Source organism: Varanus komodoensis, unplaced genomic scaffold (assembly GCF_004798865.1).
Source record: "Varanus komodoensis strain SLA01 unplaced genomic scaffold, ASM479886v1 scaffold1, whole genome shotgun sequence".
Taxonomy (NCBI): Eukaryota; Metazoa; Chordata; class Lepidosauria; order Squamata; family Varanidae; genus Varanus; species Varanus komodoensis.
This window is the reverse complement of record NW_025335268.1, coordinates 91,466,587-91,490,302: the sequence shown is the minus strand read 5'-3', so window position 1 is coordinate 91,490,302 and position 23,716 is coordinate 91,466,587. Positions and strand designations below refer to the sequence as shown.

Here is a 23,716-nt window from a genome sequence, read left to right as displayed (position 1 = left end):
TGCACAATAGAAATCACTTTTGGTCAGCTAAGCGAATTAATTTAGAATGTATGTTCAGTCAAAAAAAAAGGCCCCACAATTCATAATAATCCCCAGACAGCCATTCATGCACGCATAGGATTGCACCTTCAAAGATTATTTCATGATATCTTCAAAAGAAGATTTACGAGGAAATATAATTGTAATTTCAACATTAAGGCCAGTATCCAATGGAGTGCAACCACTGATGTAAATTACATGGTACTAGAGCAACTATTCCAGTGCAAGGCCAATTGCATTAGGTAACATGCAGTTTTCCTGGGGAAATCAGCATGTCTGCTTAAACTATTGGTATTACATTAGAGTAGTTTACAATGGCACAATGAAATTTATGTTAGTAGTTGCGCCCTATCGGACAGAGCCTTGTAAGAGTAATCTTGCGGCACCTAGGCAGCATCTGAAGGCCATGCACCAAGATTTCCTCCTGCTAGGTCACAGACAAGTGGGTATGCCCTCCACCCCACTCACCCCCACCCTTCTCAGTAGTCATTAAAAGGTTCACAGTGGCTTCTGATGTCTTAGTTCCAATCTTATGAAAAGAAAGGAGACGTGAGGGAGGGAGTGGAGGGGGGGAGAGAGATGGGGCCAACAGACTCCCAGTCACCACTTCCAGCAGCACGTGACATCTAGATTAACTCAGATGCATAGCAGCACAAGATACAATGAAAGTCAGGGGTCCTCAAACTTTTTCAATAGGGGGTCAGTTGAAAGGCAGGGGCTACATGGGCAGGCCGGCGAGGGGGAGGGATGCGAGGTGGCATTGGGCGTGCAGTGGAGCAAGCCGCCACCTGCCTCTTCCACGCATGCGCGCTCGCCCGCTCGAAGATGGTTTTGAACTCGCTGGGAGATCTCCGAGTAAGTCCAAAACCATCTCAGAGTGAGGACATCACCGCCTCCAACCTGCACTGCAAGGCAGCAGCGGGCGCAGGGGAGGCAGGCGGCAGCGGCAGCTTGCTTGCTCAGAGATGGTTTTGAACTTGCTGGGAGATCTCCCAGCGAGTCCAAAACCATCTCCGAGTGAGCAAGCCACTGCCTCCCGTGCACTGAAGGCACCACAGGCCGGATGAAAGGGCAGGATGGGCCGGATCCATCCCACAGGCTGTAATTTGAGGACCCATGATGAAAGTAGATGGATGAAAAAAGACTTATTTGCTCCTCCGAACTGCCAGCAAGAGCAAGGCAGAGCACAGGATATTTGATCAGGCAACTAAGCCAGATGACTGCATCCTAAATAGTAATGTAATATGATTACTGGAATGTTCAACATGAAGGCTGAAAACAGTTCATTATTTCCAAGAAAACTCTGTGGTTAAACCAGCAGAAGGGAGAAGCAGTCAATCTAATATGTAATATATTAGAACAGTCAACAAAGACAAAAAGTAAATTAAATCCATCCCTACAAAACCCTGTGGTGGTTTTGCCATCTAATTTGAACATAGGTATTTATTTATTATTTATTTATTTAGGAGACTTCTGTGCCGCCCCATTCGCCGAAGCCTCGGGGCGGCTCACACCTGTAACTCATACACATCCATGTGTATGAGTCATACAGAAACATAACTTTTAGAACAGAATATCTAACATTTTGATGGGCAAAAAATTACCTTCATTAAGGGCTTCCATACAGCATGGTCTTGGAAACTTGTTCGAAGCTGCTGCACGGATCGTGACAAGCTGTGCAAACATCTGCAAAGAATAATAAAATATGAACCACAAGACACTTCTATTGCTTAGAAGTAGCTTTTTCATGTGGTTTACAGAAAAATCTAATGCAAAACTCATTTATTAGATTGATATGCCATGTTTTACCTAATTAAGTCAAAGAGGCTTACATAATTCTCCTTCTCCTGCTCTTAAATTCTTATCCCAACATGAACCCTGTGAGGTAGGTTGGTTTGAGAGTCTGTGACCGGCCCAAAGTCAACCAGCTGGCTGAGTGGGGAGTAGAACCCAAATTGCCTGAATCCCAGACCCATGCTCTTAACCACTACACTGCACTGGCTGTAATTGAGTATGATTTGAAAATGAACCAAAATTTATTTCACTTCTCTTCAAATAATAAATATTGCTGAAGAAGATTTACAGTCTTCAGGGCTTTTAACCTCATTGTTTACTCTAGGTAATTAAGTGCAACACAGTTAAACTAAGCATACTAGTGTCAGGATCTAGGCTGCTCTGGTGTCCAGGACCACAGCAACCACCACCATATTCAAAGGATCAGTTGCAGGCCCTGCTGAAGTTCTCATCTACTGAAAAGTGCCAACTGGGAGTCCTGGGAGAAGAACTGTGTAAGAGCAAGCTCTTCTCTCCAGAACTGACCTCAACAACCCAGATCCTCCTCTGTGCCTGCTCCTGATTCCTGAGTGTATCCTGCATCTTGCTGTCTGTCTCTTCACTTCAATGTTCCCTCAGCATCACAAGTTATTCTCTTTGCTGTTGTACTTGCATTCTGCCTGACCTATATCTTGCCTTGCTGTGTATCCTGTCTTGTTGTGTTGCCTCAGCAATGCAGGTTTATCTGCTAGCTGTGGTTGAAATACATGCACCTTGCCTTGCTGTGTATCTCGCCCAAGGTACCGGCACCTCTGTTTGTCCTCCAGGTTCTTGACCCTTGGTGTCTTCCTGACCACATCCTTTTTTTGCCCTGATATGTACGACTGGTTCCAGACCAAGGCCTCTTTGGTTACTACAACTTGGACTTTGCTATTGGACTTGCCATTAAACCTTACATTTCAACACTGTCTCATTTCAAGTTCTATTGCCCTGTTCCAGCCCCAGACCCTAACAAATGGTCACAATGCTTCTCACAATAGATAAATTCATACCTGACTGCAGCTAAGCGCACCTTGATACTAGATTCAGACAAACCATTCACAATCCGATCCATCATATTTTCAGTTTCAATTATCTGAAGGAAGAAATTATGAAATTAAGGAAGTCCCTAGAAGAGTTGAATAGTACTAGAAGTTACAGCCATGACATATAACGTGTTTGCATCAATATTCTATATTCTTCATGCAGTATCTAAATATGCTAACTAGAGAAAATGTCACTTTAATAAGACAGAAGCTTTCAGAAAAAAATCATATTCCTGATAAGACATTACATCAGGGGTTCCCAACCTGGGGTGCCTATATGCCCAGGGGTGAGAGAAAGAGGAAGGCTGAATTACAATTTACCAAAATTGGCGGATTGCAATGTTTTTTGTCCAAGATTATTTATTATTACATTGTTTGCATTTGGATTCAGTTCTCTTTTGTCAATCAAGACAACATTAAGGAATTGCCTGAATCCACAGACAGACCTCACAATCAACAAGAAAGTTCCATCTTTTAACAAAATTGTGAATAAGAAGCAGGAACAAAGAGGTCATTGACTTTTATGTTCACAATTGGAATTTATTTTACTGTTCACATTTTTTTCAGGTTGCTCAATTTGCATTTGAATTTAATGTACAGAGTTAAAAGTTTTTTGCTTTAGTCCAATTTGTTCACCCATAGTACTGCATGTGGTTCAATTGGTGGGTCAAAATTAGAAATTAGAAATACCTCACATTGCCATTATTTTGTGCATGCATGCATGAAAGGTTGTGCAAGAGTCACATTCTCCTACATGTAACATTTGATTAGAACTAGTGACCAACAAAACATACACCCCAGTGGCCAGGCCATATTTTCAATTTTTAGGGATTCTTTTCTATACATTAATTGGATGCTCTATGATTCCCCCTTCATACAACTTGTGTAAGAGTAGCAACAGCAGAAAAACAGTTACTTCCCAATCTAGTGCACAACACCATACTCAAGTTACTTATAGGTTATTGCACAAAGTGGAAAACATGTTTCACATGCTTTTAGTGTCTGAGTAAAGAAACCCTTAATACAATTTGGGAAAGTTCCCTTAAGGCAAAGTCCCATGCATATTTAGTCAGAGAAACTACTCCCAGTTATGCTGGCTGGGGCATGAACATCTGCCTCCTAAAGGGTACAGAAACCTAGAATACCAAAGATCTATTTCTATTCACTAGCAAAAACTAATTTAAAAGATCTCTTGTGGAGGTTTCTGAAAGTCAACACATTTAGGGTCCAACTAACAAAAAAGGGAAAGTTCAGTAATATATAGAACTCAAAAAATTAAACATAAGAAGAAGCATCACAGACTGTATTTCAGTGACCAAAGACTCTTGACAAGGACACAAAATCGAGTTTGAAGGAGGATTTTTATTATTCAGCAGGTCAGGAATGGATGTTTTATCATTCTGCATATTCCAGAAAAAAAATGCTTCCCGACTGAGCTACTGGCAGGTTAGAAACAACACCGTGTTCTTAGGCTCACCTTCTTTCGTATATCTTCATCATTTGCTCCAAGTGCAGCATACAGCTTGAATGCTGCTTGGCGTAGTTCATGAGCATGTTTTAAGTCATGATCAAGCTATTTTTAAAAAGAAAAAAATAAATTAGTTTAAATTATTTAAATCATTCTTAAATTGAAAACTCTCTTACTTGTTTGCAGAAGAGTACCTACTCTGAGCTCTGAGTAACATGGGAGACTGAAAGGGACACAAAATAAGTGACACAGCTGTTTTTAAGCAATATGCTTTTTATGGACATTATACAACCACCTCTCAAACAGCTATTAGAATTACATTTGAACCAACTAAATTTTACAGTGTTTGTACTAGGCAAATACCATTAATAGTTTGTACAAATTGATATCTTTCATGCCTCCAGTAGTATTCCACTTTTTTTTTCTGTGTAGTATTACTAGGCAAGATCTTATAAACCAGAGGTGGGCAACACAGAGTACAGGCCAGATGGAGCCGCTAGGGACCACCTTTCAGACCTACTGCAGACATCTTGGCTCCCAACTGCCCCCCAATATGTTACTGTGTGTGTGTGTGTGTGACAGAGAGAGAGCGAGCGAGCGAGCGAGCGAGCGAGCAAGAGAGTCCACATGGGCCACTGGCTGCCTATCTATTGCCACGTATGTCTCTCAGGGCCATTCAAGTTGCCTACCCTCTTAAAGCTAGCACTGATTGCTGATGTTACAACCTCAGCAATCTAAAGTAAAGGACATTAAGCAGAGGAAGATTAAAAGAAAGTTGGCAACAGTACAGAAAACCAAGTAGTCCAACACCACCATACATTCAATTAGCAGTTAATCACACAGAACATTGTACTTTGCTGTTAGCTGTTTGGCCTGGTAAAATGCCATTTCCTCACTAGTCAGTGTAACCTAAAATGCTGAACACATTCTTGTAGGTACAGGGTGCTGAAGGAAAAGTCTTAATACTAGAGTTGTGCTTATTGATCAAGGTTAGCAGCACCTAACACAGTTCTGTCCTTTTTATTTTTTGAGTACGCCTCAAGATGGAAGCAAAGCTGGACACTTCTATCTGGAGTGCCAAGGATGAAACTCCTTTTTTCCTACTACAAATTGGGCAGAATATCAGCTGGATATGTAGGACATTTAAAGCTTTAACTAAAATTTCATTTTCTTAATTTTCATATCATTTAAGACCAAGCCAGAATGTTTTCAATAATCAACTTAGTGTGATATTAAGAATACATTAAGTATTGTGCTCAGGAAGTCACATTAAGTTGCTTTGAACAATCATATCTCAGCTTAATAAGTTAACATATGATTAAGTCCTGTGGAGATGCACAGAGCCCTTTCACTCTTCCTTTTACAGTAGGATTGAACAAACCAAGACCTCTTCAATTAGTTTCCCATTTTGTCAGCATCAGAAAATTATGGTTGCTTTGCTTAAGCCAGGATATTAAACCAGCACATATCTATGACTTCATATCTTAGCTTAATCCAAAGACATTTCCCAAATGGGAAACCACAGATAATTGAAGACTTCCTGGACTGTTAACTCATTCACACTAAGGGAGGAATAAATGTGCACGGCCAGAGTTTATTCTTATCCCAGTCTCTGTGAAGGATTTCATCAAAACTCTAGTTTGGTTGGTATATAGATCTGGAATTCTACAGGTATGCGATAAAATATATTAACCTGTGTCATCTTATCACTCAGATATAATTTAATAACTTTTCCCATGTGCTTTTGTAAACTTTGAATTTGCTGACATAACCTACCCTTTTTATATCAGTGATGGCACTCACTGAACTGGGATATTTGAAGTAGTCTGCAAGCATTGCAATAAGGTGGTCAGTAATACTGGCAATTCTTTGCAGCTCGATATCTGCTTCAATCAAATAGGCAAGAGTTTCTGCTCCATCCACTCTCTCTTCTAGCAGTCTCTCTTTACTACACATCCGTGCCAAACATGGTAATGTCTAGTGGGCAGAAGCATTATAATTAGTTTTTCAAGTAATTTATTCATACATCTTTTAGTGAGTTTGTTACAGTTATCATTTAAAGTCTTTTTTCTAAACATTTCCTAATCAATTATTTTCCCAAAGATCTATGTAAGTGCCTGTTCAGAAGCATAATTTTATGCAACCACTGCTATAAACATTAAGAAATGATATGCAACTAAGAATCCCAGCCTGTCAAATTTGTCAAGATTTATTTGAAATTGTTCTCACAATTCCACAATTTAAATATAGGCCAATTGAGTGTTATGACAGAAGAGAATTAAGCACAACCAGAAACATTTTGGCCCATAATACCTATATAGTAATGGTCACAACATATAGCATTCTGGAATATAAAACCACCCACTTCCCATTTGAAAAACCAAATGGTACCAAACTAATAGGAATAAGGAGCAATCCCTTCTACAAAAAGCCCCAGGCAACTCTTCACAAAGTGAGGCATTAGATAAGATGTATTGTTTTAAAATTACATGAACAGAATAGTATTGGTTTACTGAAAGGAACCCATACTTAAGAGGCAGTCAAAAGCAGCTAGCTGTTACAAAAAGCTAAATGATAACTTTCTGAGATGTAAAAGATGTTCTTGACCTCAAAACTGGAGTAGAGCTATTTTGAAGGTTTTTTCTCCTCATTATACCTGCTAATTTCATGATGATCATTTCTGACCATCATACTCCTGAGGCAACATACTCAATACGGAATGTGAAATACAAATACGAAATCCATTCCAAATGACTCCTCATATGACATAATTACTACACTCTCTTCTTTTAACAAAGACAAGCCAAGAGAAATTCAGTGGGAAAGGATGAACATACAGCTGAAATCAGCAACAATCATGGCAAGTAGGAACAGTCTGATTAGCTACTTTCTAAATCCCTAGCAGAAACCATGGTTTCAGTGAGGCTGTTCACATATGACAGGGACCGCTTCTTCTTCTTTGGTTACACAACCCATGTTCTTCATAGGCTGTGCAATATTTGAACCAGGACCACTGGGTTGTTTAGGGGCTAAACAAGCCATTAATTGACCCAACAACAAACCATGGGATAACTTCTAAGTTGTTCTGCCCCTAAACAACCCATAATTCCAGGTACATGTGCCACCCCACAGAACTTACAAAGCAGAAGCTTGTGGGTTATGTTATAAACCAGCATGCAAATCAGGCCAGTGACTTGGTTCATGACAGTTTGCATTTGGTTAACTGCTACAAATGCTGTTGTAGTTTTGACCAACTTACCTTTAACACAATGCAGGTATCATCCGTGCTGATTGCTCCAGCTCTGCACATATAAGTAAGGCTATAATGAAACCATCAAATGCTTATTTACTGCTAAGTTTAATTTATCCAGATAATGACAAAAGAATGGAAGATTAAAGTATCTACTAGGATCCCAAGGACAATTAAATACTTTCGACAATATGGGTAAGTTAAATCTAAAGTGTATTTTAGGATCTGTTATATGCTGATCTGGATTAACCATAAAACAATAAATGGTATGCCTTTAAAAGTTAAATGAAAAACAGTTAAGCACCTGAAAGCTAAAAATTTGTGATACTGGGGAAAAAAATTCTCATGACATTAGATTTTCCCAATGAAGAAGCAAATTGGATCATATACATGTTGGCTGGGAGTACAGTTGTATCCAAATAAAACATGAAAAGCTGCTTTATTATAATAGGAGAAACAATTTTCCATTTAAAACATTATGGTCTATAATGACTACCAACAGCTTATTTATGTGATAGAGTGGTTAAAAGTGTGTGAATGGAACTCAGGAGATGTGGGTTCTATGAGGGAATCAGCCATGGAGCTGACTGGGTGACTTTACACAAGGCACTGACTCTCAGCCCAACCTACCTCACAGGGTTGTTGTTGTGGGGATAAAATTGAGAGCAGGAAGAAGAGAATTATGTAAGCTGCCTTGAGTTCCTTGAAAAGAAAAAAAATGAATTTGTTTATTTTATTATATTTCCATCCTGTTTTTCCTTACAACGAACTCAAGTTACCTTATATAATTCCCCTCTCAATCTTATCCTCATAATAACAACCCCATGAGGTAGGTTGGGCTGAGAGTCTATGATTGGTGCAAAGTCACCCAGTCAGTTCCATAGCTGATTGGGAACTAGAACCCACATCTTTTGAGCCCCAGGCCCATGTTCTTAACCACTTAATACACTGGCTCTCAGCAGTTCCCCAGAGATTCAGCAAAGAGAGGCTTTCCCCATTACCAGCTCCTTGACTGTTTTAGATGTAGATGCCAGAGACATTGTTTTAAATGGGGATGCAGGGACCTTCTGCATATAAAACATATATTCCAAATCAGGACCTCTACCTGTAGTAATATCACAGTTTGCATAAGCAAGTTAACACAACTATATAGTTAACTTGTCCTAGGATAAACACCTGCAGGATTGTCACCCTCTCAGAATTCTATACCCTACTGGGATTTTGTTGGAAGGACAGGATAAACAGTAAAGGCAGTTTTTGCCTCCTAGCCCTCTAAAAAACCTGCATTAGACAGGTTTTTGAGCTCATCTTGCTAGGTCATGAAAATGGTATTCAATTTGGCTTTCAATCAGAGATAAAATCTGATTTAAACAATAATAAAACAAATATACTCAAAACACATTAAAATATAACAGTATAAAAGAAACATCTAACCCAACAAACCTCCTTACACATCAAAGAGTATATTTAGAATTCATAAATAAAAATCTATTTTTATGACCTTTTATGCCTCCTGTCCCCTTGTCCTCTTCCAAGGTCATGACACTGACCTCTGAAAGGGAGCTAGGAGGAATGGGGAATTATGAGTGAGAATTCACCAATCTCCTCAGGTGATAGATCTATCTACATGGAATCCCCCATTTCCTATTCACCCTAAGACACTCTTTCAAGGACCGTAGGACTGTTCTCTTAGTAGTCTACTAAAGCAAGCATTTTAAAGTTTTCAAAATGTAGAGGCTATAAATATAATTGTAGAGACATGTATTAAGGTAGCAATAATTATTTAGGTTGACTCAAAGTACCCCCCCCATTTTTTGTATTTTGAGAATTTGCTGTATGGTTTGGTATAGTGTTGTCATAATTACTCAGAAGTTAATGTAATATAAAAATGAATAAGTAAATATATCTAGCATTTATTGTTTCTAGATCCTGGAAAAGTTTACCATTTGGCTGATGTGAGCTGCATTTCAATAGGCTTGTCTCTTTGTAACATCTTCACAAAAATCTGTGGTAACAAATCTCCATCAACTAACACTGAAAGAAAGAGAAAATACATTTCAGGAAATAACTAATTGGCAATTGCTTTGTGAAAGTTCTCATTAAAGACTGAAACTTTCAGCTTACCATTTACTAGAGTCATTGATACCTGGGGGTTTTCAAAGGCTAGAACTGAGAAGCATTTCAGAGCTTGCATTCGAACCTGTACAAATACACAGCATTTATATTGTCATTAAGTTCAATGAAAGCTATAATCTGGATTAGGTTTTATTAACTGTTCCATAAGAAAGTCATGTGAATACACACAGGAAGTCCTTAAATAAACCAGTAAAACTAAATGACTGGAGGCATGGTTCTCAAGTCTGAGGCAGAGCTCCAATGCGACATTTTCAGTCCTCTGAAAGTTGTTAGATTTGGACAGGAAAAGTTCTCACCTACTTCTCTGCTTGATAAAAGAGAGATAGTAATATGAGCAGCAGTAATAATGTGCCTACAACCAGAAACTTATTTACATACAGCCTGCTTTAATATTTAGGACAATATACAAAATCAGACTTCTGAGCTGACTGCATAATTGAAATATCTTCTTATAATTAAGAATTTACTGTCTAATTGATTTGTCCACTCAGCTACTTTCCTAACAGCTGTTCTAAGATTGTTTTTAGATATTTTAAGTTGTATATAAATTGAATGAATAATATACCACAATACTTATTTAAATTTAGATTGACTGTCCATTTATTGAAGTAGTATTCAAGGCAACTAGCAACATTCAAGCATAACAATCAGCAACTAAAGGCCAAAGGAAAAGCAACAGCATAGCAGATAAGTAAAAGAGTTAATTTTAAATACTGCCATGGTGAATTACATCTTCAAAAAATACAAGGGAGGTGTTCTTTTGGGCAGTGTCAATGGGGAAGATGAAACTGACAAGGACATTGATAAGAGGAAAAACTCTGTACACTTGGCTAAAAGAAGCAGAGGAGTGGCCTTGAGATGATCTCAAAGAGAAAAAAATGCAATACAAACACATTACCATGTTCATAAAAATTAATTCAATTCAGCAATCTGATGTTAGAAGAATTTCCTTGGGAGTTGACAAGGTCATTGGAACAACTGCAAAAAGGGTAGTAAGTTAGGGACTGAGAAAATAAGAACTTGTTACAAAGGCATCTGGGATATGTTCAGGAAACCAGTAGGACTGAAAGAGAGGGGAGCAAGCTATAGCAAACTGCAGATTGTCCTCTTTTTAGTGAACTAGCAAGTAACACATGGTGGCTTAATTTTAGGGTAGCTTAGTGTGATATGCAAATTTGTCCAGAATTTGGGTTCATTCTCTGCAGTCTTCCAACACTGCAATGAATATTTGCTTTCAATTCCTTTCCCTTATCTGCTTACATATTATGTACAAATATTAGATTTAAATTAATCATAGCTGTGGGTTTCACAAAGTTATTAAATTTGCAGAAGTTCAAATTCTTTTTATCACTTCATATTATAGTAGAATTATTGCCATATTTAACTTTGTGCATCCTTGGCTTGGAATATTTAATTATTTCAACTTTCCCTTTAATTGTGCCCTCATTCTGCCATGTAATTAAGTTGCTTCTGTTTTGAAGTGTGAGATACTAAATACATAGTCACATTATAGACAAGTGCTGACTGATAATCATTGTTACATCACAAGATGCATGGCTAAAGCCATCAATGGAGGTGCTGCTCCTTTTCATGTTCTTTCTCCCTCACCTCTGATATGCCTCTCCCACTGATCATAGAAATATTCCTCTATGGCAGGGATGGAAAATGTGCTGCTCTCCCCATCGCCATTCTGTGATATATGAGTGGGCAGAAGGCATTTCTCCTAATATTTTGCACTTCACTCAGAAGCCCCTGTCAACATGGCCAGTGGTCAGGAATGCTAGGAGCTTAAGACTAAATCATCTGGAGACTATTCTGTGCCCACTTCTGGTGTAGGAAACACTATTTAAAGTCTCTCTACATATCTACACCCAAATTTACAGGAAAAAAAATATGGAATCCTTTTCCTATCAGAACAGGAGCTATTATACTTACACTTTCATTTCACCAATAATGCTGCATCAAGATTTTAAAACAGTAGCTTACATTATCGATCAGAGATTCTATTAATGCCTTACTTTATAGGATGAAGAAGTTAACAGATGAGCAATATTCTGCACTGCTCCATGGTTAAACAGGACTGTCTGATGGTCTGGACCCTATTAAAAGAAAAGAACAGGCCACAGCAATTTAAACATACCGTAAAGGTTGAAGAGAGATAATTCTTTGCTGCATTTTGTATTACTTAATTGAAAGCTTACTAATTTTCAAGGTTTGATTTTATTCATCTGGAGTTAAGACTGGAACTGGTTTTTCATTGTACCTCATCAATTTGACTGGCTTTTGGTAGCAATTCTGAAAGGTATCTTGTGCCTTACAACAAAAAATGCTCAAACTACATCTTACATGAAATGTGTAGTTGCTGTGTTCTAGCTTCTTCCTTTAAAAATATAGTCAGGGTGCTGATCAAGATAAAAAAGGCAAGGTGTCTCAGTCCTGATGAAAACCATTCCCCTCCAATCAGAAATTTACCTCAGAATGGAAGATAAGTAAAAGCTTTGGGAAGAATTTTCTTTAGGACTGCAGATGCAGGGAGGGGATTTTTAACCTTTCCAGTAGCTATTTTAAGAAAGAAAATGAGAAATGCAAGCTACACATTTAGTGCAATGTTTAGTCTGACCATAACAAAACATTTTCTTCTTAACAGTTTACCACCAACAGGTAAAAGAAAAATAATCAGTACCAATGAAAGATGCCCAGCTGAACTCCATTTATATTAATTTTGAAAGACAAGCAGCAACTTTGAAAGTGACATTTTAATTTTAAAAATACACCAAAAATCAGTGGGTATTATGCACTGAATGACCATCTTCTGTGATGTCAGAGTGCAAAGAAATGAGACCCTTAGTATTCCCTTTATTGATCAAATAAGTTGAAAGTATGGCTGTAGAATATCAAAAAGCAGACACCAATATCTAGTGGCCCATTATCTCTAGCTGACTTAATCTCATGTGAAAGAATAACAGAAAGAACTCCATAGGGCTCTTTCTTATTTGTATTTTAATACAACATAAAATAAGGAAGTCCCAAGTGATTTGCAAAATGCACATCTCAAACAGGCAACCAATTATCCAAAATTATATGACAATAGTCTTCTATAACCAATTCTTGGCTATTGTCTTACAGTTGGTTCTAAAATGTTAACAACCACAACTGCAGCATCAAAGTGGTGCTGATAGTTTCAGTTTTCCTGTTTAAAGTTGCAGCTGCCAGTCATTACAGCTAACCAATTCTTACAGATGAAAGCTGTCCAGTGAAACCTTTAGCAGTATTACTCAAAAATAAAAACATGACCACTAATGGGAGGCTCTTCTGCAATATTACATTACTAAGCACGTTGTACAGCACAGCTACACAGAACTGTGGCTAGATGGGAAAAGCAGAAACAGATGTACATAGGCTGGTGGTAGATGCCATTCCAGGAGGAAACATAGGCAGAAGATATGTTCATCTCAGCAAGGGACAAAGATGCTTGCTGGTAAGAAAGTATTTTGCAGGAAAGCAAGGTCCACAAGATACCATAACATAACACTGTAGGAATTTTGTGGGGATGTGGAGGAAGAAAGTTTTTAAGTTGATGCAGCAGCAAAGACCAAGCACTATCACTGCTGAATAGGAAGGAAAGGCACTTGGTGGCACATATTTATTGATCTTAATATTTATATCCAGCTTTTCCATTAACATAAATACCTTAACACTGCTCATAATTACAAGATTTAAAAACAGCCACTTTGAAACAAAAGTAACTTAAAAGCTACAAGAAAAAAGCAGGAAATGGTCTCTGAGAAACATGGGCTACTAGATATTTCATGTGTGCCTTATTTGTTTTATTTGTTTTGTTATGATGATGACCATAAAGCAAAAATCTAGTTTGGCTAGTTTGTCTGTTTGTTGATATATAGTTTTGAATGTGTCCAACACTGCTTTTTTTAATTGTCTGTTTTTAATTACCAGATTGGTTTGGGAAGGCTCCTGCCCTGAATGGCAGGTAACAAATATTAATATTAATATTATTAATAATAATAATAATAATCAGCTTTCCTTTATATTTGATTCACATTTATCCCTATTCCTTAACTGTCTGTACCCTTTATCTGAAATTTGTAGAATTGCTTCTGGACATTCTCCCTGCCCATTATACTCTTTGATATAAAACATCTGAAAAACCTTTTGTAATACTTGCATAGCACTCACTAACTGTATTAAATATTAATTCATAAAAAGATCTATAGCTATATTTTACATAATATAATTGAACCATAAAAGATATACCAAGCTTAAACTAGTCTAGATATGTCATAAAAAAGCTAGATTTCAAAAAACCTTAAAGACAAAATATGTATCCCATCAGAATTAAGACACTAGTTAATTCTCTTTCTATAAATGATGCTATGGTTGTAATATGACAATATCAAGTTGACACCTGGGCACAGGTTCTAGCATGTCACAGTTTCTAAATAATGCCAACCACAGCAAGAAGAGATTTCTGTCAATAAATTGAGAAGACTTGGTGGCCATGTTTAGCTGCAGGCTCAAGGTCTACCCAACCATTGTTACATGAAGTTATGAGAGAGCTTTCCTCAGCCAGTTAATCACTGGAGGATCATGCCCCTCTCCCTTTTCTGTATAATGAACACTTCAGGCTCCATTGCCCAAACCATCCAATGCTCTTCCTTTGTGATATAATCTGAAGCAGCCTGATGATTCTGATTTGCTTTTTCTAAGCTAAAATCAGATTAAGTACATGATACTTTTGAGACTTGATGGCCAAAGAGTCTTAGTTTGGGACTGGCAATTTGGACTTCATACCTTTTGTATTCTTCTGGTGTTATGAATGTTAGAATAAATGCTATAAAGTAGGAAAGTAGCCACACTCCATTCACCACTCAACAGTATTGGTTCTGGCTTAATCTTCTCAAGAGAAGAGTTCTGCTGCTCTGATTTCGATCTGCAAGACATCTGAAAGGATTAAAGCAGAACCAATACACTGGCAAAAATGCCAATAACATGTATACATATATCCTGCCTCAAGTGAAAATGTGCTGAAATAACCAACTTAACAACATCTGAGAAGAATTTGGGCTTTTAAGAAAGACTTCAGCTACTACCACTGACAACGTTTCTAATAAAAATGCAATTATTATACCATTTTGTAGAAAAAACTTACATTGGCACATAGAAGTGGCTGAGGCGAGGATTTAAAGCCGCAGCTATGCCAGTGTCGGAGCTGAAGAACAGATATTGAAAGATATAGAATTAAAGTCAAGTATAATTTTGTCTGCCTACTCTTTTATTCTTGCAACTTATATGGGCACTGTGGATTTACACCCTCCCCTCCCACACAAGTTTCTCAAATATCATGTAATGATTTATGAACTAAAATTTGAACCCTGGTTTGTTAGGTCTATATGCAGTATTTTGGACTGCACTGGGGTCCATTCTGGATTTAGCAACTATGATTTAATATACAAGATGGAAACACAGTCCTGCAGAAAAGCAATATATAAATTTTTAAAATAGTGACAAACAATAATTGCAAGGTGAATAGCGATCTGGGAACTACTAAAGGTTCTAATTAATTTCTACTATGAATTATTTAGGTGGGAACTGGTAAAAGATAACTTAGAATCCACTGGTAAATCTAAGGATAATCTAGAGTAGATTGGCTAAATCATAAATAGTACTTTTAAATAGCAAAACTGAAAGTAAAAGAAAATCTCTGTCATTAGATTTGTGATTATTGTTCCTGGTGAGAAACAAAGATTCAGTGTTCCTCACCAGCAAATATGGTATTGCTTGCCTTTAATGGGACCTTTATCTAACTCTGATGCCAGTGTTAGAATTCTATAACAACTCAGCTGTAGATTGTATTTGGTAATGAAGGACACAGTGCATAAATCACCATAACCCATGAGCAAATATTTTGCCTCGGGTTCCGCTGTGAGCCACCATTTTGCACATCATTCTGGTTGACAGAGTTCAGTGTTCTAATTAAAACAAAGGTTCTAGCTAGCATTTGGTAGGTTGGTCTTTCAGCCTCAGTTTTCCATTTGTAATTTTATGGAAATAATACTGACCTATTTACTTATAATAACCTTGATGGTAAGGATCATCAAAATCAATGTATATGAAATAGTTCAGACACCATAAATAAATGCTAAAGATCATTAAAGCACATTAGTAGCTACCTGACATTCCAGCTACATAAGTACAACACAAAACCCACCCTAGAAATAAGCCATAATAGGTTGGTTGCTTTGTTAAGTACCCATGATAAGCATGACAGACAATCAAGCTCATTTTGAGTACTACAGGCAGTGTTCCAGAGGGATGAATTTCTTCACCCTGACAGCCATGATTGCAAGCCAATTCCAGCTTGCTGCAGCTGTCCAAAAATTCCCATTGCATAAACAGGACTCCATTCTGAAGTGCAATGGGGAGAATGTGGAAGCTGAAACAGGGTATGATTGATCTGTTCAGTGGTACCATCTTAAGGATGAAGCAACACTGCCAAGAGGATCACCCACTCCTGACCATTGCCCAAGAGTAGATCTCTTGGGCAGAACAGAGGAGCAGGGATGCCCAATCCTGCCATGGACTTGAGCTAGTGCCACTGAGCACATCAGACATCCCTACCTCCTGTCCAAGAATAGACCTCTCGGGCAGCTGAGTAGCATGATCTGTTCCATGTTGCTGCCCTGAAAAGCAGTGTGAAATGAACAGTTACCTCCTACCCATCCTTGCCAGCAGTTTGAGATTATACCTCTTCAGTGACCAGGAAGGATGTTTGCTGCTCCATGCCAAGGGGACCCATGGTTCTTGATCAAAGAGGATGGGATCCCAGCCAATCTTTAGTTTGAAAAGCCTATTCTTCAACCAGGATGGTTGCTGCATGTTCCTGTGGGCAGGGGCAAGCAACTAACAGCAGCTCTGAATTGTGACCTGGGCACTTTGTAAGCTGTCTCAGTGGTGCTCACCTAGCAGTTGCTTGTAAAGAGTAGCAAGGGATTTTTGTTCCTCTCACCAAGTGTTCCACTGGCTGTTGGAGCTCTCCCACAGAGGGTCAGGTCAGCCTCATTTAGATGATATGACAACCCACTATCAGTGACAAACACAACAGCCTATGACCAACTATAGGGAGGCTTGAATTTTAAAAAGCCAACTATGGTGAAATGATCCTGCTTCACACAACATGATAACCTACCAATGATATAAAATGAGGTGGGTTGTCATGTCATCTGTACCAGGTTTCTAACTCAAACTACTTTTGAAACTTTTCAGGGTAGAGAGTTCCCTCTGGCCCTGGTGAAATGTAAATTACTGAAATAGACAAGCTTTCTCAGTCCAGTTTTATCATCATCATCATCATCATCAGTTCACCACTAAGTCTGGTTTGTGCTACAGTAATCTACACATTAAATACATGATTTAGGCTGCTAAGTTTAATCATTCACACAGGGTTCCAGATAATCTACATTTCCTATTAAATTCTCTAATATTGTAATGGTTTGGAAAAAACAAGCATTTTCCTAATAACTGAACAACATGCACACATAGGTTATATTGTACAGCCAAACATTTGAATAAGTGTTCTCCACTGAGCAATCAGACAATATACGTAAAGCCTGAACCTTGTTCATTTGATAGTAGCAACTCAGCAAGGGACATCTCTAAAATGATACACATTGTTTGACAAAACTATCACTTACAGCTTCTTCTACATAGACAGCAGTAGTTTCAGTTTATTTCTGCATTGTAGCATTTGCATCAGTTTAAACCGCAACAGAACAAGACCTTGAGCAATAGCACGTTATATCCACATAAAAGTGCATGATACAGACTTGCAGAAATAGCATGTGGTAGTAATGCATCTTCCTCAGTGGTACCATTTCAGACAAAAGCTGTGAAATCACATGCTTAAACCCCACCCCTCTGCCTGCCTTTTTTCAGAGCTATGGCTATTTCTTTCAGGTTAGTCTGGCTATGAACATAAATTTAAAAGAATGGTGCTGTAATTTTTGACTTGTTAGTACATTGTTTTTCTGTCTCAAACACAATGTATTATTAACTTTGAGCTTCTCAATGCTATGTATGGGATTTTTTGAAAGTCACATAATAATAAAATGCTGTATTCCCCAAGGAGACCAATAGGAAATGGTAGGCTGAACTCAAGGACATCATCTACTACGGAAAAGAAATACAAAATCCTTATGCACTGTCCTAAGAGTTTATAAACTGACATGCTTACAAGCTCTGTGCTAAAGTCACTGAACTGGAAGTTTTAAAAGTCCCTTTATTTTCATACTCCAAGAGTAAGAGACTCATGTCAATCTCAGGTTTAAAATAAAAGAGAAATAATGGGAATAATGCTACATCCATGTCACATACCTGTAGTTAAATATGGAAAACAGATAACATAACATTATGAACTGCTGGGTATCTGGTAGAGTAGGAACAACTCTCCAGATTAAAACTTTTTTTTTGTTGGGTTTTTGATTGTGGGACTGGAAATTGGAACATGTATAAAACAGTTTTTGTATCAATTTAGACTATTAAAAAAGTAAAGGCTCACCAAAAAAGGGAAAAAAAGAAAAGAAAGAGGTTATACTGCAATATATGCAGTCATTCACTTAACAGCATGTGTTACATAAAGTTTTGAAAATTGTGTCCAGATAAACTGGAACAAGCTGAAAATGATGGGCTCGTTGCTCTACAAAGTAAACAATAACAATTTATTCATGTTGCTTTGATTTAAGAGCTCACTGAAGAACTTGAACAGGTTCCCATCTTGAGAAAATCTTGTTCCTGACTATCTTTTTATAATACATATAACAATTATTTTTCTTTTATTTTACTTTAAGAGCAAAAACCCATAATCCCTTCCAAGCAAATGGAAGAAGAGACTCCACCTGGCTGGCCCAATGTTATCACACAGAAGAAAAATTACCTTAATAAAAAAGGGCATTTTGAAAGCCAAAACCTGGGGGGGGGGGATTGGTTTTACAAACCCCTGAAGAGAATATGCATGCTCCTTTCTTACTTTGCAGCAATGTGAGAAGATCTGACATATGTATTCTTGAGTATACCGAGACCTACTGAGCAGTGCCATGAGGTGGGGGATAACTGTAGCATCCTAGAAAGTCAGGGAAGAAAACTGAACATTAAAACTAAAAATTTAAACACCAGAAAGCAGTTGTTGTATATTTGTTACATTCCTATTTATTTTAAAATGTGACTACAATGTCCTTTTATACAAAAAGGATCTTAATGTGGTTTGCAACATTATGGATATAATACAATAACCACAAAATTACAGGCATAAAAACTATGTAACTAGCAAAACAAACAAAATCAAGCAAGCATGTTTTGAAAATGTTAAATATTTAGAAAAAATGGAATATTCTAATATGGTAGGGTTGGCTCCAGTTTTATCTCTATTGGGAGTGCATGCCAAAGTAACTCAAGGGGTGTCTGCTGTGATAAAGGAAAATTCTGCATTTGGGACCATTAAGAAAGGAATTGTCAATTCAGTCCAAAATGAACACTCTCATCCATAATTTAATTGTGGTTGAGAGGAAGGGATGAGCTGATGTGCATTACTAAAACCTGGGTGAAAGAACTGGGAGGGGTTAATTTCTCCTAGCAGTGTCTTCCTGGGTAGTCATATACCACCAACATTTACTTGAGGGTCAGGGAAAGGGGGTTGGTTCCTGTGGTTTCTCGAAATTTGATTTCCCTCTTCAGCTGTCTGTCTGTCTATTCAAGTGTTAGTTACCTGAGATAGATTAGCACTTCTGCTGGGTGTAATACCCACCCCATTACCCTTCAGACTCTCTGTCTAAACTAACAGTGATGGTCTCAGATATGGTGCTGAGGACTACTAGAATAATAAGGCTGCCAAATCTAGGGTGGCTCAGGACTTCATGGCTACCTTGACAACCATAGCTTCAACATGTCATCAGCCCTAGAATGAAAAGAAACAAATTTGGTATGATACTTTTGATTGGACAGAAGGAAAAATGGGAAATTAACAGCAATTATTTTGTTACTGAGACTTAAACTCTTGCAGCCTTTCCCTTCTGTAAGAGTGGCAGGCCTATTAAAATGGTACACATGTGAGGCTAGTGGGTTCTGATGGATTCTAGAGGGCTCTGGGGAATTTTTCTGTTGGTATGGCTGGTGCTTCTGTTGAAGCCAAGTCACTCTGTGAGATGTAGCAATGACTCGGGCAGTAGATATGATTGTGCCCTAGTGCCATCTCCCTCTGAACAGAGTGAGGTGCCTTCATGTACCTCAGATGGAAGCACTGAAGCAAGAAGGAAGACAGCTATAATTCAGGTGGAAGAAGATTAATGCTGAATTTGGGCCAAGAAGACAAATGCTGAAACCCTTGGTAGTGCACTGCAACAAGCTTGCACAGCATTTTGAAGATAAGTTGCTTAGACCCATCAAGGAATGAAGACCACAATTAATACGGTTCCATTAACAGAGTTGCCAGTGGGTAACCAGTTTCATTGGGTAAATTCCAGTTGCTAAGACCTGAGGATGTGGACAAGGTTCTTGGCCAAGCCCTGTTAATCAGCTGTTTGCTTGACTCTTGCCCTTTATGACTTACTATTATTAATTAGTATTACCATCAATTTAATTTCTGTACTCATAGCCAAAGGTTACAACAATTGATAAAAATACAACAATAAAGTACAATAGAACTATTTAAAAATTAAACCTAAAAACAAAACAGCCAAAACATACAGCAAAGAATAACTCTGTAAAAACCTATATAGTATAATTTCCAGAGACAATGAAATTAATTGATAAAATTCATAAATGGGAAGCCAACATAAGTCTTCTCTAAGCATATAAATTACTAGGCACGTAACATTCATGGTGCTGACTCTTAACACATGAGCTTTGGAAATTCACTGAGTTATTGGAGCACTTATTAACTCTTCTTTACCCCAAATGAATCCCATTTATGTCTAAAATGGAGGGGATATCAGGCTGAGTACAGTAGGTTGTAAACACTTCCTTGAGAGAAGAAGTGTCAGCCTTTTCAAAGATGGAAGTAATTAGGCCACTTCTGAAAAAGCCTAACCTAGACTCAGATGAGGATAAAACCTATAGGCCATCTACCTTCCTAGGCAAACTGCTTGGCATAGGTAGCCACTGGTCAACTCCAAGCAATCTTTAAGAAACTGATTAATTAGATTAATTCCAATTAGAATTCAGGTCTGGTTTAGAACAGAATTTGCCTTGAATGCCCTGTTGCATGCTAGGCAAGGACAAGAAGAGAGTGACCCGATTGATACTCTTGGACTTCTCAGTGGCTTCTGGATAATCTGTTTGGTTTAGGATTTGGAGGGACTGCATGGCAATGGGTTCCATTCATACTAGGACAGTCAATTCTGGAAGGTAGTGCTGGGGAACTACTGCTCTGGGCCTTGACATCTATGCTATGGGGTTGCACACAGCTTGAGTTTTATCCCCCATGCTGCTTGAGTTTCATCCCACATCTCCATGAAACTGCTGGAGGAGTTTATCAGGAAGTGTTTTATCAATATGCAGATGACACTCAGATCTCTCTTTTTCTTCAAAACCAGCTGAGGCAGTGGCTGTTCTGAATCAATGTCTGAGCAAGGTAACAAACTGGATCAGGGTGAATACATTGAGATTCAAACCAGACAAGACAGAAGTACTGTTAGTGAGTGGTTCAGATGGATGATACTCAAACTGTTCTGGAGGGGGTTGCATTCCTTCCTAAAGGAACAGTATTGTTATGGTGTGGTTCATGGATCCAGCACTGTCACTAGAGACAGAAGTGAACTTGGTGGCAAACAGCACCTTTCATCAGCTTAGGCCAAAATACCAAGATCTTATCTAGACAAAGATAGCCTAACTACAATTATTCATGCTCTGGTAACCTCTCAGCTCAGTTACTGCAATGTGTTATACATGGGTTGTCTTTGAAAATGGTCTGCAAACTTCAGCTGGTCCAAATTAGGGCTATGAGATTACTAAGGAAGACTAGCAAATGTAATCATATTAGGCCAGGACTTTACCATCTGCACTGGTTGCTAGCCATATCCAAGCTTGGGTCAAAGTGCTGGTATTAACATTGAAAACTTCATGGGGCCTGTGAGCCTGGGACCAGGTTACCTGAAAGATTGTCTCTTCTAATATATACCTGCCTAAACCCTTAAGATCATCTTCAGCAATCCTTCCACAGGAGTCCTTGCCAAAATAGAAGGCCTTTTCTGCTGTGGCATCCCAGTTGTGGAATAAACTCTCCAGAGAAATTCACCTATTATCTATATTATACTCTTCTGAAAACCAAGCAAAGACCTTATTTTTTCAGGAATTTTCACCTTTCAATTTCTATTCTTCTAAAATCTTTAGGGCAGAATTCTATAAGTGCCTAAATGGGGGAGGCGGGGGGAGCTCATGGGATTATTCAGGGTCCAGCTCCAAAATCTTGCAACTGTGAATCTGGAATTCAAAGCCAGTAGCTTGACACAGAAGGAACCACACTGACTGCTCCTCCATGAATGCAACAGGGTCTCACAGTGAAGAGAAAGGGGCATGCTGGGGGGCAGGAAGCAGTGGAGGTTGGGGCAACTGGCTTACACTGTTTTCTGTAAGCACCCTGGCCTTGTCCATTTAACCAGCACTTCATCCGGACTGCCAAAGATGGCCATTTCAGTGAAATACATGGGGCAAAGTGCCATGAAGGTCAAAACTGCTGCCACCACACCTCACTTCATGCTTTGGATGCATGTAAGCCTCTGAATTCAGAGAGTGACATGCCTTTCCAGTGGGGGGGGGGGGGCACTGCATTGTGTCCTTAATGTTTGCATTACTGCTAGATTTTACTTTGACTTTCACTTCCATTTTGCACTGTAGTTTTAAAACTTTTGAATTTTGATAGCATATTTTATGGTTTAATTGGTATGAACAACCCAGAAAGCTTCAACTAAAAGGTGGCATGGAAAAATAATAAATAAGCAAATAAATAAAGCCTCTATAGAAGTCTATGGTATGACCCACACTTGGGATGCTGTGTAAACTGATCCCAAAGACAGCACCATGGTAGGAAAATGTGCAGCTGGCAATTGGCTGAAGTTGACTAAAGTTGGCTAAAAATCAATGTTTTTTGGGACCCTAGTCATGATAATGCATCAAGGAGCATCTATAAGCTGTACAACTGCTCCTTCAAGGGGAGAGCAACCCTGTCCAGGACAAATGAGCACCAGCTTCTCAGATTGTGTATTGGTCCTCATCCATCCTATTACCAAGTCTAGAGAGCATCTCCACAGTTCAGCATTTCCAAAACATCACCAGATCTGACATTACTAAGAGAAGAGCCTGGTATAATCAGCATACTGATGAAATCTTGCTCCAAATCCTCAGAACATCTCAAGCCAATAAATTCGTATTTGTTTAAAAACACAGAATACAAGAAGAAATCTTAGAGGACTGCACAGTTCCTACGCCATCAGTTTGAGCAGTAGTCCCCTAATATTACTTACTGAATGACCTTACAAGGTCAAGTAGAATAACATTATCACTGTGGTCTGCAGTCTCAAACCACAACAAAGCAAGATACCATAGTCATTGTTATTGAAAACTGCCAAGAGGTGGAGAACAGGCTCACATTCCTCATCTCTCTCCCAATAGAAGTCATCTATATGGTGATCAGAGTTGTTTCAGCACCAACTCCAGCCTAACCTCCCTAATGAATCTAGATAATCCATTCCATAAAAAGCACCTGGAGGTGGACTGCCACCACTCTCTCAGGGACCCTGCCCCAAAGGGGAATGTTTGCAACCAGGTTAACTGTAAAAACAAATAAATCCTCACTGAGACCCAGGGAGGTTTTCTTGGGCAGTGGTCACACAACTCCTTATCTTAATAAGGCAATAAATAACCTTCTAGGCCCACCTAATCAGTTTGAATTTATATAAGATG

The 23,716-nt window shown here is 38.5% G+C and overlaps 1 protein-coding gene across 9 annotated transcripts in view; it reads right to left on the bottom strand.

Annotated features, from left to right (window-relative positions):
- The window catches only part of ARMC8 (armadillo repeat containing 8), a 79,362-nt gene that overhangs the window by 17,768 nt on the left and 37,878 nt on the right, over positions 1-23,716 (bottom strand). For 6 of the 9 annotated variants that reach the window (XM_044434899.1, XM_044434917.1, XM_044434962.1 and 3 more), the window contains 10 exons: positions 18,792-18,884; positions 14,919-14,978; positions 11,770-11,850; positions 9,740-9,815; positions 9,559-9,649; positions 7,625-7,685; positions 6,142-6,342; positions 4,375-4,470; positions 2,865-2,947; positions 1,644-1,725 (listed from right to left, as the gene is read on the bottom strand). In XM_044434899.1, the coding sequence (XP_044290834.1) occupies positions 1,644-1,725; positions 2,865-2,947; positions 4,375-4,470; positions 6,142-6,342; positions 7,625-7,685; positions 9,559-9,649; positions 9,740-9,815; positions 11,770-11,850; positions 14,919-14,978; positions 18,792-18,884 (924 nt within the window). The other 3 variants (XM_044434907.1, XM_044434970.1, XM_044434926.1) reach the window with 3 other exon arrangements.